At 39.6% G+C, this 15,858-nt stretch overlaps 1 protein-coding gene across 1 annotated transcript in view; it reads left to right on the top strand.

Moving 5' to 3' along the window:
• Positions 1–15,858, top strand: part of HEATR6 (HEAT repeat containing 6) — a 57,693-nt gene that overhangs the window by 25,400 nt on the left and 16,435 nt on the right. The window contains exons 10-18 of the mRNA XM_006833625.1: positions 3,037–3,243; positions 3,630–3,729; positions 8,104–8,459; positions 9,384–9,506; positions 9,908–9,994; positions 11,785–11,919; positions 12,981–13,103; positions 14,290–14,414; positions 15,467–15,563. Coding sequence (XP_006833688.1) covers positions 3,037–3,243; positions 3,630–3,729; positions 8,104–8,459; positions 9,384–9,506; positions 9,908–9,994; positions 11,785–11,919; positions 12,981–13,103; positions 14,290–14,414; positions 15,467–15,563 — 1,353 coding nt within the window. The remainder of the gene's footprint in view (positions 1–3,036; positions 3,244–3,629; positions 3,730–8,103; positions 8,460–9,383; positions 9,507–9,907; positions 9,995–11,784; positions 11,920–12,980; positions 13,104–14,289; positions 14,415–15,466; positions 15,564–15,858) is intronic.

Here is a 15,858-nt window from a genome sequence, read left to right on the forward strand (position 1 = left end):
ACTACCCACAGTGCCACACCAGGACTCCAAGCCTGATAATAAGGAGGAAAAAAATGACAAATTAGTGTAAAAACTCCATTATTTTTCTTGGCTGAGTAAATCTGTCAGAACTATCTCTTCTTAATATTAACCCAAATCTTTACTTTAGAACACTGGGCAGCCAGGAGGATAGGAAATGGGCTTATTTAAATAACAGTCAGGGAGACAGGAACCAAGAGTCAAACGTTGGGTAGCCTCCTGCCCCAGAGCTGCCTTAATGCTTGAGCGTACTGAGTTATAACGGAAGTAGCTGAGCTTCTCTTTCTTTTATGAAAATGTAGAGTGGAGTGTTGTTTATAATAGCGTGGCTTAGACAATAGTGGTTTTGAAGGATGAGTAAGGCTTAGAAAGATGCTTCTGTTTTATGAAAACACAGGATATAGAATTGTATATACAGTATGATCACTTTTTAAAAACTTGTTTCTGTTTTTCAAATCACAAGTAATATTTACACATTTACATAAGAAAAACTTATTAAAAAAAAAAAAGACAAATAAATGGCTTGGCAGTTGTGGGTAGCTAGAAATATCTTGTATTTACCTCTTCTTGGATATTAACTCCTCCCTGAAAATTAGTCTTTTAATCAGATAAGGATTGTTTCTGCCTTTAAGTGTCATTGAGTTGGTTCCAACTCATAGTGACCCTGTAGGGTTTCCGAGGAGCAGCTAGTGGGTTTGAATTGACGACCTTGTAGTTCATAGTCTGGTACTGATCCTACAGTGCCACACCAGGACAAATGGAAAGACAGAAAGATGATTGGACTTTCAGTGAAGATGATCACTACGAGACAGAGATTACTGTTAGGAACCTAGAACCTAAGATGCTAGAATGGGTTGCGAAGGAGAAAATTTATAAATTTCCATAGGATTTGGCAGTGTGATGAGACTTGGGAAGTTATCAGACGCTTACATGCTGCGTGTGTGCTTTAGAAAGCACACCTGGTCTTCCCAGGAGCCACAGAGCAGATTACCAATAAAGATAACAGATGAGTAATCTAAGAGTTTTTTTCTGTATGATTGAGGTATTACAAAGGTATACTGTGGAGATGTAGCATCAAGACTTGTTCCAAGGACCACACTAAAACACAGACTTTTCTGTTGAAAATTTTTATTCTGATTTTCAAATTCTATGGTAATTATTTCTGTTTTGGAGAGCTAGAACTGTGGAAACAAATTAAAATCTAGATAGATAACTAGTAACACAGCCTGAAAAGGATAGGATTTGTTGCTGTAATAGAAGGGTAGACATTCCACTGTCTAGAATAGGTGGATAAACGTATGTCTAGACTTTCTCATAGATGGCCTTCCAAGACCTTGAAACAGACAACCTTAGCTTGGATGTGCGTCAAATCTGAAGGCCCTGAAAACAATGTTCAAATGCTTCCTAAAAGACTAGCAGTGTGAACTGATCAAATTAACCCTGAGACATGTAAAGAATAATCAGTACTTGGACAAAACCAAAGAAGAAGATAGCCAGGTACCCTGCATTGAAACTTCTATGGTATCCATTCAAAATACCACCATCCAGAAATATTCTGAGACCAAACATACATAAAAAAGAAAAACATGAGGGTTGACTGAGCTACCGTAGTACACATTTCTGCTACAATTTTAAGGACCAAAAGAGGAGAAATGCTTTCCTGTTCTCTGGACAAGCTTCATGCCCAAGGAAGTGAAAACCCTCTGATGTGTGTACAGTTAGACAGCCTTTCATCTGTCATTATAAAGGCTCAGACAGTAAAGTGTATTCAACAAAGTGAGCTCTCTGGAGAGCTGTACCTATACTTGTACATCCGTGATTTCTGCTGAACTTGCTGATTAGAACTGGCAAACAGTTTATTGCATATTGATATAAGATAAATGAAACAACTTGAACCAGATTCAGTATTGTAAATAACATTTTTGCCACAACAAATATGTCCATTAAATAAGATTTTAAAGGAAATTAATTCAGAATTGAAACAAGTGTAATTTGCTACAGTATCAGATTTCTATATGGATGTTATCTCTCAAGGGGGGAAAAGAACCAAAATGCTATATAAGTTAATTAACTTTGTGCACTCATAGATGCTTCAGAGTAAAATATACAGCAGAATGTCCTCAAAAAGTTTGATTGTAAACAGACTCTAGATGAGTGTATTTGTCTTCTTCCTGGACTGTTTAATTCTGTCTTTTCAGTTGGACTCTTATACTTGAATGAATCAGATCTCTAATCTTGATGTTCTCTTGCTCAAAAAAATTTTTTTCTTAATGTTTTGTGAATTATGCGGTAGTTTTCATGGGAGAACATTAGCTTTACATACATCCTATCGTATATCGTTTCATTGCCATAGTTACAATCCCCTCCATGCATCATCAACCAACCAAAGGGTATACCCTGCAAGCCTTCCCCCTGGTCGTCAGCACACAGCCCCTCTCTTGCTCAAAATTTCAGATATTTTTACTATGATATAGCTAAAACTAAAAAGGCAAAATGAGTCCTGGTGTGGCGTTGTGGGTTAATGCGCTGGACTGCAAAGTCGGTTTAAAATGCAAGGTTGGCGGTTCAAGCTCACCAGCTGCTCCTTGAAAACCCTATACAGGGTCGCTGTGGGTCAGAACTGAGTCAACGGCACTAAACAACAACATAGCTAAAATGTACTCTTTACTATAAGAAAGCCTGACAGCAGTGTGATTTAAGGTAATTTGTTAGGTGACTGCTGTAAATGATCTACCATATTTTTATGTACATAACATGCATTTTATATGGTTTTTTGAAGACCTTGCTTTAGTTTCCTGTGTGTGCTGTGTGCATTGTATGTGTGTGTGCTTCTATTTCCATGGGAGTGTTATATGTGAAAAATACAGTAGTTCATGCGTGCTTTCAGCTATGATTGGTAATCTCATCCTCTTTGTTTTTCTAATTAAAGTTATTTTATATATAGAATTAATAAATGTATAGAAAACTAGGAACCCATTCCTGCTTTTTAACTAACAGATGTGAATCCTGAAATTTCAGACACGAGCCTGTGCTCTGCAAGTTTTATCTGCCATCTTGGAAGGGTCCAAGCAGTTTCTTTCTGTTGCTGAAGATACCAGTGACCACAGACGGGCTTTTACTCCTTTCTCTGTGATGATCGCTTCCAGCATTAAAGAGTTACACAGATGTCTTTTGTTGGCTTTAGTGGCAGAGTCCTCTTCACAAACGCTTACTCAGATCATTAAGGTAAATTGTCAAGTTATCTGTGAGCTCCAAAGGGTTTTTTTCTGCTTTTAATTTTGTATCATGATTTACATTGTCCAAAAGTAACTTGACTTAAGAATATAATTAAATGTAGTGATTTTATTAAAGTTACCCTATTTGGAAGTCTTCATCAACTTGTCTGATCTTACTTACAATCTATATGTCCAAATAAATCACTTATTAAAGTTCTCTTTTATCTTTAGTATTAAGTTGTACCGGTGAGAATACAAGTGCTACCCTCCACATTCCCCCAAAAAAGGCTGATGTTTAAATTAGTGAAAACTTTTAAAAAGTAAATGCGATACGGTTCTGTGTCTAGGCTGTGGCTTACTATTATTGATGGGCTGTTTTCTCATTTGTGTTTGCAGTGCCTTGCAAATTTAGTATCAAATGCACCTTACAACCGTCTGAAACTCAGCCTGCTGACCAAAGTCTGGAATCAAATAAAGCCTTATATCCGCCACAAAGGTTGGTATCATTCAGGGATCCCCAGAAAAATAGCACCAATAGGATATTATTACATACACATACAGAGGGTCTGGCAAGTCTGAAACTTGTAGGGCAGGTCAGCAGGCTGGCATCTCAGGCAGGAATTAATGCTGCAGTTTGAAGCAGAAGTTTTTCTTCTTCTCTGGGGAATTTTAGTTTTTGCTTTTAAGACCTACAGCTGATTGAATGAGGCCCTTTCACACTATCTAGGTAATCTCCTTTACCTGAAGTCAGCTGATTGTAGGTGGTAAGCACATCTATAAAACACTTGCACAGCAACACCTTATTTAATGTTTGATTAAATTACTGGGTCCTATGTGGTGGTGGTAAGGAGCTCTGGCAGCAGAAACTCTATACAGGGTTGGTATGAGTAAGAGCTGACTTGATGGCACATAACAACAAAGGAGAGATAGGAACCTGGACTGACATTTACTTTGTATTTACAGTTCTAATAAATTCACTACTCCCTACAACTGTGGAAGGGCACAACTGTTGCCTGAATCCTAGTAGACTTCCCTTGAAGAAAGTGATACAGAGAATTAATTGCAAAGCTTAGTACCTCTTTCATGGTTCATGCAGTGAGCAAAGTATCCCTGTAGATTTAGGACTGAGCCAGAGAGTTCCCCTCTAATGTATCATAGTTTATATCCTTCAAGCATGGATGACTGACTGGACGGATGAATAGATATGCTATTTTTGGAAAAAGAAACTGGAATACAAAGACTAATTTCTTTAACATTATCACCTCTAAAGTTCAAATAAGATTCCAGAACTTCAAATTTCCTACTAACTCACTCCAGAGTCTTACTTTCTGTTATTTCTTAACTTGCTCCCACACATCTGAGGGAATTTTTAGAAAGTTCATGGGAAAGTACCATTATCTTATAATTCCGTTTTTCCACAAACTTTTGGAAACCTCTCATATGTCCTACTTGCCTTTAGGATACGTGTGGGTTCTTTGTAGACTTTAGGATCAGTCCACATGTTAAGTCATCCTGTCAGAATTACAGAACTAGAAGTGTGGGTGTTTTGGGGGACACCGTGAAAAGAGCACGGGAGCCAGCTGGAGCTGTCCAAGGAGGGTCTCGGGCCCAGTTCTGTTTTTTTCTAGTAGCTATGGCCCTGTCTGAACCTAAATATCCTCCTATAGGAAGAATTACACCTATATCATAGGATTTTTTTGAGCTCAAATGAGATGGAAACTCAGCCCAGTTCGCTCCTTCCACTAATGTATAAAGTGGATTCCTGAAAGGTAAATCTTGCATTCGGGGTCCCTCATCACAGTACTGTAATGAAATGTGCAAAGACCTGCAGTTAGAAAACCAAAAGAAAGAACATGCTCAGCATTTCTCAAGCTGAAAGAACTGTGAAAAAATTTGGACCTTGACTTGCAATTTTGAGATTCTATGGACAAAATAAGGAGCTCTGGTAGCATAGTAATTACGAATCAGGCTGCTAACCTCAAAGTCAGCCGTTCGAAATGACCAGCTATTCCGCGGGAGAAAGATGAGGCTTTCTGCTCCTGTAAGGATTTACAGCCTCCGAAACCCTATACAGGGTCGCTATGAGTCAGAACCAACTCCACGGCACACAAACACCACCACCACCACCACCACCATGGACAAAATATTGAATGATGCAGAAGGTATCAAAAGAAGATGGAAGGAATACACAGTCACTGTACCAAAAAGAAATAGTCTCTGTTCAACCATTTCAAGAGGTAGCAAATGATCAAGAACCGATAGTACTGAAGAAATAAGTCCAAGCTACACTACAGCTATTGGCAGAAACAGGGCTCCAATAATTGAATCTTTCAAGAAACAAATACAACACTGGAGGTGTTGAAATTTGGAAGGCAGCTATCTGGCCAACTGGTTGGAAAAGATCCATATTTGTGCCCATTCCAAAGAGAAGTGACCCAGTGGCATGAGGAAATCATCAAATAATATCATTAATAACACATGCAAGTAAAATTTTGTTGAAGATAATTCAGAAACAGCTGCAACAGTACATCAACAGAGAACTGCCAGAAATTCAAGCCAGAGTTCGAAGAGGATGTGAAACTAGGGGTGTCATTGCTTATGTCCATGGATCTTGGCTGAAAGCAGAGAATACAAGATGCTTACTTTTACTTTATGGGTTATGCAGAGACTTTTGATTGTGTGAATCATGAGAAACTATGGCTAACATTGTGAAGAATAGGTACTCTAGAACACTTCATTGTGCCTGTACACAAACCAAGAGGCAGTCATTCAAACAGAACAAGGGGCTACTGAATCATTTAAAATCAGGAAAGGTGTCTGCCAGGGTTGTTTTTGTTGTTGTTTTATCACCATTACTTATTATATGCTGAGCAAACAATCTGAGAAGCTGAATTATATGAGGAAGAATGTGGCCTCAGGATTGGAGGAAGACTCCTTAACAACCTTCAATAGGCAGATGATACAACCTTACTTGCTTAAATCAAAGAGGACTTAAAATACTTACTGATGAAGATCAAAGAGTATAGTCTTCAGTATGGGCTGCACCTCAGTGTAAAGAAGACAAAAATCCTCACAACTGGACCAGTAAACATCATGATAAATGGAGAAAAGATTGAAATGGTCAAAGAATTCATTTTGCTTGGACCCACAATCAACACTCGTGGAAACAGCAGCCAAGAAATCAAATGATATATTGCATTAGGCATATCTGCTGCACAAGGGCTCTGTAATGTGTTTAAGAGCAAAGATAATCAGTTTGAGGATACTAAGGTGTGCCTAACCCAAGCCTAGGTATTTTCAGTCGTCTCATATGCATCTGAAAATTGAACAGTGAATAAATAAGGGAGACTGTAGAAGAATTGATGCATTTGAGTTACGATGTTGGAGAAGAATATTAAAAGTACCATGGACTGCCAGAAGAACAAACAAATCTGAAAGTACAACCAGAACGCTCCTTAGAAGCCAGGATGGTGAGACTTCATCTCTCACATTTTGGACATGTTATCAGGAGGGACCAGTCCCTGGAGAAGGACATCATGCTGGTGAAGTGGGAGTTCAGTGAAAAAGAGGAAGATCCCAATGGATGGATTGGCACAGTGGCGGCAGCAGCGGACTCAAGCTTAACAGTAATTGTGAGGATGGCACAGGGTCACTATGAGTCAGTACCCACTCAATGGCACCTAACAACAACATCACATTAATGACAGAAGTGAGGTGAAAACCTCTTGACTTAATCCACTCCTCCACTTTATGTAAACTGAAAGGAATCAACCATGTCTCCAAGGTCCCTTTCACATGTCTGGCATTGTCCCTTAGTAACTTCTTACTTTAAAAAATAAATCCACATAAAACTCAAAAGAAAAGTGCAGTCAACACCTGTGTATCTCTACCTAGTTTACCAGTTGCTAACATGTTATCATACTCGCTTTTTCTCTGTCTACATGTATGTGTATATATGACTGTTTTTCCCAAAACTATTTGGAAGTAAATTGAAGACAAGATATTTCATCACCCCAAAATACTTCACACATCTCCTAAGAATAAAGACTATCTCTTGAAAATCAGTATTATTCTTGCTCCTAAGAAGATAAACAAGGAGTTCTGGTAGCGTAGTGGTTACGAATCGGGCTGCAAACCTCAAGGTCAGCAGTTTGAAACTACCAGCTGTTCCATGGGAGAAAGATGAGGCCTTCTGCTCCAGTAAAGATTTATAGCCTCGGAAACCATATACAGGGTCGCTATGGGTTGGAACCAACTCCACGGCACATAACCACCACCACCACCACCAAGAAGATCAACAGTGATTCCATCTAATAGCACTATCATCTAATAGTCCACATTCAGATCTCTCCACATGTCCCAAGAAACCTTTTCATAGCTTTCTTTCAAAGCCAGATTCATTCATGTTTCATACATTGCCTCTAGTGATTGTGTCAGTTTCATCTCTTAGAGTAGCCCACACTTTCTTTCCCTTCATGAGACTTATTTTTATAGAGGCCAAGCCATTTGTCCTGTAGAAAGTTTCACCTACTGGGCACATCTGATGATTATACTTCTGTCCCGTGCATTTCTTTTAAACTGAAAGTTAGGGCTAGACGTTTCATTGTCGTTAAATGTCATCGAGTTGTTTTTGACTCATAGAGACCCTGTATAGGATTTCCGAGGAATAGCTGGTTAGTTTGAACTGCTGACCTGTGGCTAATAGTCCAATGCTTGTCCAACAGTGCCACACCAGGGCTCCAGACATTTAATTAGATTCAGCTTACACAAGAGTCCCATAATTCTTAACTGTTTCCCAGAGACAGTCAAGCTTCTTAGAGGTGATAACTCTGTTCCCATGCTGAGAGGTTCGTGCTGTTTCCTTTGGCAGATGTTAATGTCCGCGTGTCAAGCCTCACGCTCTTGGGAGCTATAGTGTCCACCCATGCACCTTTACCTGAAGTCCAGCTACTTTTACAACAGCCTTGCTCTTCTGGACTCAGTAATAGCAACTCAGCAACTCCTCATGTGAGCCCTCCTGATTGGTGGAAGAAAACCCCCTCAGGACCCTCTCTAGAAGAAACCACAAGCAACTCACCAAGGGGCGCTTCAGAGCCCTGCTGGCTCATTCGACTTTGCATGTCCCTCATTGTACTGCCCAGAGAGGAGTCCTGTTCAGGTAGTGAGGCTGGTTCCACAGCAGGAAGCACCTATGAACCGTCCCCTCTGCGACTGGAGGCCTTACAGGTAGGAGATTGCATTTCGTCATCTTTGACTTAGAAGTAACCACTCCTTCTTGATAGTGTGATTATGTGGAGTGAGCACATAGGGGTTTTCCGGTAGGCTGCTAACCACAAGGTCAGAAGCTTGAATCCACCAGCCACTCTGCAGGAACAAATGAGACTTTCTGATTCTGTGAAGATTTACAGCCTTGGAAACCCACCCTACACAGGGTCACCATCAGTCGGAACCCCCTCGATTGTCACACAGCAGCAGCCGCTGTGTGATGTTGGGAGTTGTGTGGTTCATTTTTGTTGTTATTTTGTTTTGAGGGGTTCGTGGTTGTCAAATGTCAGATTCATTCCTTTTTCTTCTTGTTGCATGTTATTTTAGTAACTTCAGGTATTATATGACAAAGTATTTAATTAATTAATCCTGTAAGAAGTTGTACTGTTACTCTTTTTTGACTTCTGAAAACTAAAGTTAAATGTTTAGTGCTTTATAAACTTTTCTCTGGTCTTGTATCAGCTTAGGGGGAAAAAAGAAAAAAAAAAAGGTTTCCTTAAAGGAAGTAACCCTAAATAAAGATACTTGCTTTTTCTACACTCATATCTGACCTAAGACATGGACTTCATCCTAAATTCTATTGCTAGTTATCTGTAGAACATTGAACACATTCTTTTACCTTTTCAAAGAATTGCTCCTAGGCTAAACGAGATGATATTAATGCAAAAACATTTCATAAATTGTAGAACACTCTAAATTTACATGGTATAGTTCATTGGTTTTAATCATGAAATAAATAATATGATCACTCTTCATTTCATTCAATATCAGATTTTAGTCTTTGTCAAATGTGAATGATTTCTGAAATAGTGAAGCACTTTTCTGGATATCACAGCCCTGAATTCAGGTCACAAGGTTAATTTCCTGCCCTTGTTCTCTTGGCAGGTGTTGGCTCATCTGGCAAGGGGCTACTTTTCAATGGCCCAGGTCTACCTGATGGACCTTGGAGAGGTGATCTGCAAGTGCATGGGGGAAGCAGATCCATCCATTCAGCTTCATGGAGCAAAGGTAATATTTCATTAAGAAATACATGCTTTTTTCCCTTCCACTTTACGCTTGTAGTATTTCTTCCCTCTTCTGTATATCCATCAATGCTGATATTTCTTGGAGTAGGTTTAAATACAAATACTTTTACGGATATTTCTGGTAAGGAAATTAGAGATTCCTCCATCTTCATTTGTACATATAAACTGGAAGAATTGACTTGGTGATAAATTAACACTATATAGTTGGTGATTTTTCTGAGAAGAACGCCCATGAGATAGGAGTTACTGAGAATTGAAAGAAAAACAATTGGAAATTCTTTTATCCCTTAATTTGAGGTGATCTCCAAACTACAGTGATATTATTTGTAATCTCCATAGTTGTAATACTTTGCCATGATAATTTCTTTCTTTTTGTCTTGGCAGCTTCTGGAAGAATTGGGGACAGGCTTAATACAACAGAATAAACCAGATTCTACCGTAGCTCCCAACCAGAGAGTGCCAGTCCTTTTGGTAAGAACATGTGAGTTCATAGTTTTTCTTAGTGTTTCAGTTGTAGCACTTTTATTTGAGGCCCAGTGATAAAGTGGAATAGATGGCGTGGTTTGTTCAAGTGATGAAAACGATGGTTTGTGATGTAGGATGATGTGACACTAACAAGAATAAGTGTTTCATTTGTAATTCAGTATGTGATAGGATTATATAGAACATACTACCAGCAGTGGAAAAACCAACATTTCTTTTGTCTAAAACCAGTCTAGTTTGGTTATTCAGCATGCCCAAGTAGCAGGCTAGAATAGTAGGAAGAATCAAGGACTTCGAGTCAGAAGGGCTGGAATTACATGTAAGGAGTACCACTTAGGGCTATGTGGTTATGAGCAGAGTTTCCTTATTATGAAGAGAAATAATAGTTCTTAACTCACAGGGCTGCTGGAAGAGTGAATGAAATGGAAAGATGTTGGCACATATACTTAAAAAAAACCACAATGTTAATTCTCTTAATCTTTCCATGATTCTTCCATAATTCCTTGGATCTCAGCTTGTTTCTGTTTTCCCCACACTGTGTCCGTTCTTTAGAGAACAGACATGTATCTCAAACAAAAAAGGGGTCTATTTAGTACGCAAGCAAAATCAACTCAACATTAGTGATGTTTTTTCCTTTCTTCTTTGTCATCCTACCTCTTCTTTTCACGTCACAATTTCTGTCATCCTTGAAGGCAATTAAGAATCTCTAGTCTTCCCCTGAAACATGATAAATGAAAAAAAGATTGAAGTTGTCAAAAACAATCTTTTTTGCTTAGACCCACAATCAGCACTCACAGAAGCAACAGTCAGGAAATAAAGGACCTATTGCAAATCTGCTGCACAAGACCTCTCTAAAATGCTCAAGAGCAAAGATATCAATTTGAGGACTAAGGTGTGCCTGACTGAAACCATGATGTTTTTAATTGCCTCATATGCATCTGAAAGTTGGACGGTGAATATGGTAGGCCATAGAGAATTGATGCATTTGAATTATGGTGTTGGAGAGGAAGATTAAAAGTACTATGAATTACCAGAAGAACAAACACGTCTGTGTGGGAAGAAGTACAGCCAGAATGCCCCATATAGAAACCAGGATGATGAGACTTCATCTCCCATACTTTGGACATAATATCAGGAGGGACCAGTCTCTGGAGAAGGACCTCATGCTTAGTAAATTGGAGGTTCATTGAAAAAGAGGAAGACCCCCAATGAGATGAATTGGCACAATGGCAGCAACAGTGGGCTCAGAGGTAACAGTAATTGTGTGGAGGATGCAGAACTGGGCACCATTTTGTTCTGTTGTATGGAGGGTCGCTGTGAGTTGGAACCAACTGGATGGCAGCTAACAACAACAAAACCTCCTGAAAATATCGGCCTGAGATCATCTTTAAACCTTAAACCAATAATATCCCCAGAAATCGTAAAACCAAATAGTAGTTTAGCTTCACAAGTAAAGAAGGTCTGCCTTGAACGTTGTGCTGTTTCAAGAACTCTTTATGTGGGATCAAGTTGACAACAGTGAGTCAAAAGGAACAGTTCAGAAAAGGAGGATGAGAATGATTTCGAGGAATGTCATCAATGTCAAGGAATTTTGTCCATGTAGAAACTGTTCAATTGTTACATGTTTTGCTGAGTATATTTTCAAACAACAACAAAAAGTCTTTAGCCCTAGTTCCCTCTCTAGACTTCCACTGAAGCTGAACTGTAGCCATTCCTAGGGTCATGATTTGAGCTTTGCTGTCAAATAATGCTGGGTTTCAGCTGTGTCTTTGTTCCAGGTGGTGACATTCTGGACGATGATGCTGAACGGGCCTTTACCCAGAGCCCTCCAGAATTCAGAGCACCCGACTCTGCAAGCCAGCGCCTGTGATGCCCTGTCTTCCATCTTACCAGAGGCCTTCAGCCTTCTGCCGGTAACTTTAGGGCGTGTTTTCATCATTTAATGATGCTTCAGGGCATCAGACTTAGAATTTGATTCTTTTTCACTTTGAGCCAGTCTTCAGCATTATTTCTGAAGAACAGGAAATGGAGTGAGGGTGTATGGGAGCTGCAAATGGAAAAACATAAAGTAAAACCATAATGTATCCAGAGTGATTTTCCTCCCTGTGCTTTAAAAGGTAGATACTAGAAATGGACGTTTTAAAGTCAGAGTGGCTTCAGAAAGATTTCATATCTGAGAGTTAGCCCTGGGTTTAAATCCCAGCCCTTTCACCTTTGATTATCTGAACTTCTCTGAAATCTAGTTTTATTATTTCTACCTTCTTTTATGTCCCTCAAATAAGAATATATAGAGAGAGTATATGAAAATATACAGCTGGGTACCAATACATATGGTGTCCAAACTGCTTGTGTTCTTTAGCCTACAATGGCCTTTGTGTCTGGTTATCTTTTACATAACAAGCTTTTAGAAAGACGGCAGTTTTAATGCAGTGGTGGTGTTGGTGGTTGTGTGCCATTGATCAGTGCTGACCTGCCCGCCTGACCCTGTATAAGGTTTCTGAGGCTATAAATCTTTACGAGAGCACATCAGCTTTTCTTTCTCCTTCGGAGCAGCTGGTAGATTCAAACTGCTGGCCTTGTAGTTAGCAACCCAACACGTGACCCACGTCGCTACCAGGGATGATTATAAAGATTAAATGTGAGAACAGATATTATATGTGCTCTATATAAAGTGGCGTGGTGCTGTGGGATAAGCACTGGACCTCAAGGTTGGTGGTTCAAATGCACCAGCCACTCCTCAGAAACGCTATACAAGGTTGCTATAAATTGGAACTGACTCAACAGCACTTAACATTGTAAAATGGGTGCTCAGGTAGTAGTTGAATCGGAACTGAACCTTTGCTCTTTACCAAAGGTAGCCTCAAGGTTACACTTCTTTTCAGCTCCTGATGACAGACTCAGATACAGATATTTTGGTCACATGTTGAAGACATTGACTCATAGCTACTTCATTCTCACTTTCCCTTTGTTGCAGAATGACAGGCAGATCCTGTGCATCACGATGCTGCTCGGGCTCAATGACAGTAAGAACCGTTTGGTGAAAGCTGCCACCTCCCGGGCCCTTGGAGTCTATGTGCTTTTCCCCTGTCTCAGACAGGTCAGAGTGAGCCGATTTCACACCTCTCTGTCTCTTTTGGAATTGATAGCACTGCTTTTTTTTGATGACTTTCGAGCTCTTCAATAGGAAGTAAAAGGAAATTAAATTGTTTGTAATCTGATATCTTTACTTGCTACTAACATAAGGTAATGCCTATAGTGCCGTGGGTTAATGCGCTGAACTGCAAAGTTGGTTTGAACCGCAAAGTCAACAGTTCAAGTTCATCACCTACTCCTAGGAAGTCCTATACAGTGTCTCTGTGGGTTCGAATCGACTTGAAGACACTTAACAACATAATTCATTTATTCTTTCATTACTTACCACTTACTCCCTGAGACCCTAGGTTCCCAGTAAATGCTTAAATGATTGCATGATTAAATAAAAATGAAATGGACAGTGTCATGTGATAATAAGAATTTGGAGAGTTGTTACAGGGAAATGAATTTCTCCTTCACACTTATCTCACCCAGAAGTTCAAGGGGGCTTCCAAAAGTTTTTGGCAAAATTCTATTATCTTTCAATTCCATTTTTCCTTGAACTTTTTGAAACTCCCACATACATAATGAATATGATGTGTTTTGGGAAAATATGTCTTTGTCAGAACTTTGTTTCCTGGGGTGGAAATCAATTGAAGCACAGAATGCGAAGATCATAGGCCCTTTCTTTGTTGTTCTTGAGAGCTGGACCACATCTGAGGCCAATCGGTAGAGGTTGAGCAGATCAAGAGGGCCCATATGGTGGCCGCCTGAGGGTGACTAGCTTCAGGAAGCATGATGTAACGTTTCATGACCACATGGTGAGACTGATAAAAAGTCGAGACCGCAGCTTATGATGAGCTTCCTGCTTGGTGAGACTGTTTGTTCTCTGGGAGGGCAGCACATCCCTTTACACTGGGACCTCTCACAGACCTCATCCTCTGCGTCTCTTCATTTGTATCATTGTCAGCTAGGCTACGTGATTGTAGGTTGTAGATTGTAGGTTGACTGTCCCATGATTTCTGTGAGTCATTCCAGCCAATTACTGAACCCAGCGGGCCATAAGGAGCCAGCAGGTCAGAAGTGAATTTTGATTTCCAAATAGCAATTTGTGATAAAGGGTTAAAGCTTTATCTGAAAATAAATTTGAGAATTTGCAAGGTAACAGTGTGAACTTCTAAAGCAACTCTGGTCTTTTGTTTATCTTCTAGGATGTCATATTTGTTGCAGACACTGCAAATGCAGTCTTGATGTCACTTCAAGACAAATCCCTGAATGTCCGGGCCAAAGCAGCCTGGTCCCTGGGGAACCTGACAGACACGTTGATCATCAACATGTAAGTGGCTCAGCTCATGTTCTTAGGGGTGACTTCTGAGACTGAGGTCCCAAAAGACGGTAGCTTTGTTCCTTAACATAAAGGAATTAGCAGAAATCGCAGCACACTGTCCACCCAAGTTTCCTCCTTTCCTTTTAGATCCCTCAGTTAGTGATGTGAACAGGTGAATGCAATATATGTTAAGAGTGTATTGAGTTGATGTTAGCTGCCATTGAGTTAGTTTCAACTCATGGTGACCCCACGTGTACAGAATGGAACGGCTCCAGAGGGTTTTCAAGGCTGTGACCTTTCAGAAACAGATTGCCAGGTCTCTCTCCTGAGGCACCACTAGCTGGGTTTGAACCGCCGACCTTTGGGTTAGTAGTTGAGCACTTAACTGTTTGTGCCACACAGGATTCCAATATATTGAGATATCTATAAAACACATTGTTGATACTAAGTATCATATCTACTTTATAGAAAACTTGGAAAATGTAAAAGTAGAAATCCAAAACCAATGGTTGTCTTACTTTAAAAAAGAATGTTTATATATTTGAAAGTAATATATCCACAGGTTTTAAAAAATATATTAAACATTGAATGCAAAGGGATATTCAGTGTGAAGTCTTTTTCCTACCGTGACCTGTAGGTCCCCTCTGCAAAGGCAGTTGTTGTCACTCATACACAAGCATCATGCTTTTGGATGCTCAGCTTTACCTGTGATACCTGTGAGCGCCCCCCAGCATTCCGGACTTTACACTGTTATTTAATGTTGCACAATCTGTGCCTATGCACCCATTCTCCTGTTATTAAACATCTAACTTGTTCATCTATGCAATGAACATTTTTATGCTTGAAAACTCCTTTTGGGGTATTCCTTTTATATACATTCTTCCATGTGGATGTACAGGGTCAAAGGATAGGAACAGTAAGTTTTTGGTATGATCCTAACAGATCTGTTGAGCTGTTTTCCTGAAGTTTTTATAACTATGCTAAATGAAACTATTCTTATATGCATGCATTTAAATGGATTTTTTTCTTTTTCCATATTTTGTCTGTTTTTCATGGAATAGGGAAACACCAGACCCAAGTTTTCAGGAAGAGTTCTCTGGTCTCCTGCTCTTGAAAATGTTGCGATCTGCGATAGAAGCATCTAAGGATAAAGACAAGGTAGACTCACAACAAAGCCTAGTCTTTCTCACTGAGAAACTGTGTGAATCATAGTCTTATCCCTGCATGTATGATTATCCTCAAACTCTTCCCACCAAATTTACATTTAAAGAGCTTATTCCAAGGAGGTGGAAACTGTACTCTGAGGATACAAAGGGGTCCGCTCCAGATCTGTACAGTTTCTTTACTGTCTCCTGTTTCATGAAAACAAACAATGCCCATTGTAGTACTACTATTTTTTTTTTTTTAATGTTTTATTGTGAATTATGTGATAGTTTACATGGGAGAACATTAG

Source organism: Chrysochloris asiatica, unplaced genomic scaffold, assembly GCF_000296735.1.
Source record: "Chrysochloris asiatica unplaced genomic scaffold, ChrAsi1.0 scaffold00007, whole genome shotgun sequence".
NCBI classification, from domain to species: Eukaryota; Metazoa; Chordata; class Mammalia; order Afrosoricida; family Chrysochloridae; genus Chrysochloris; species Chrysochloris asiatica.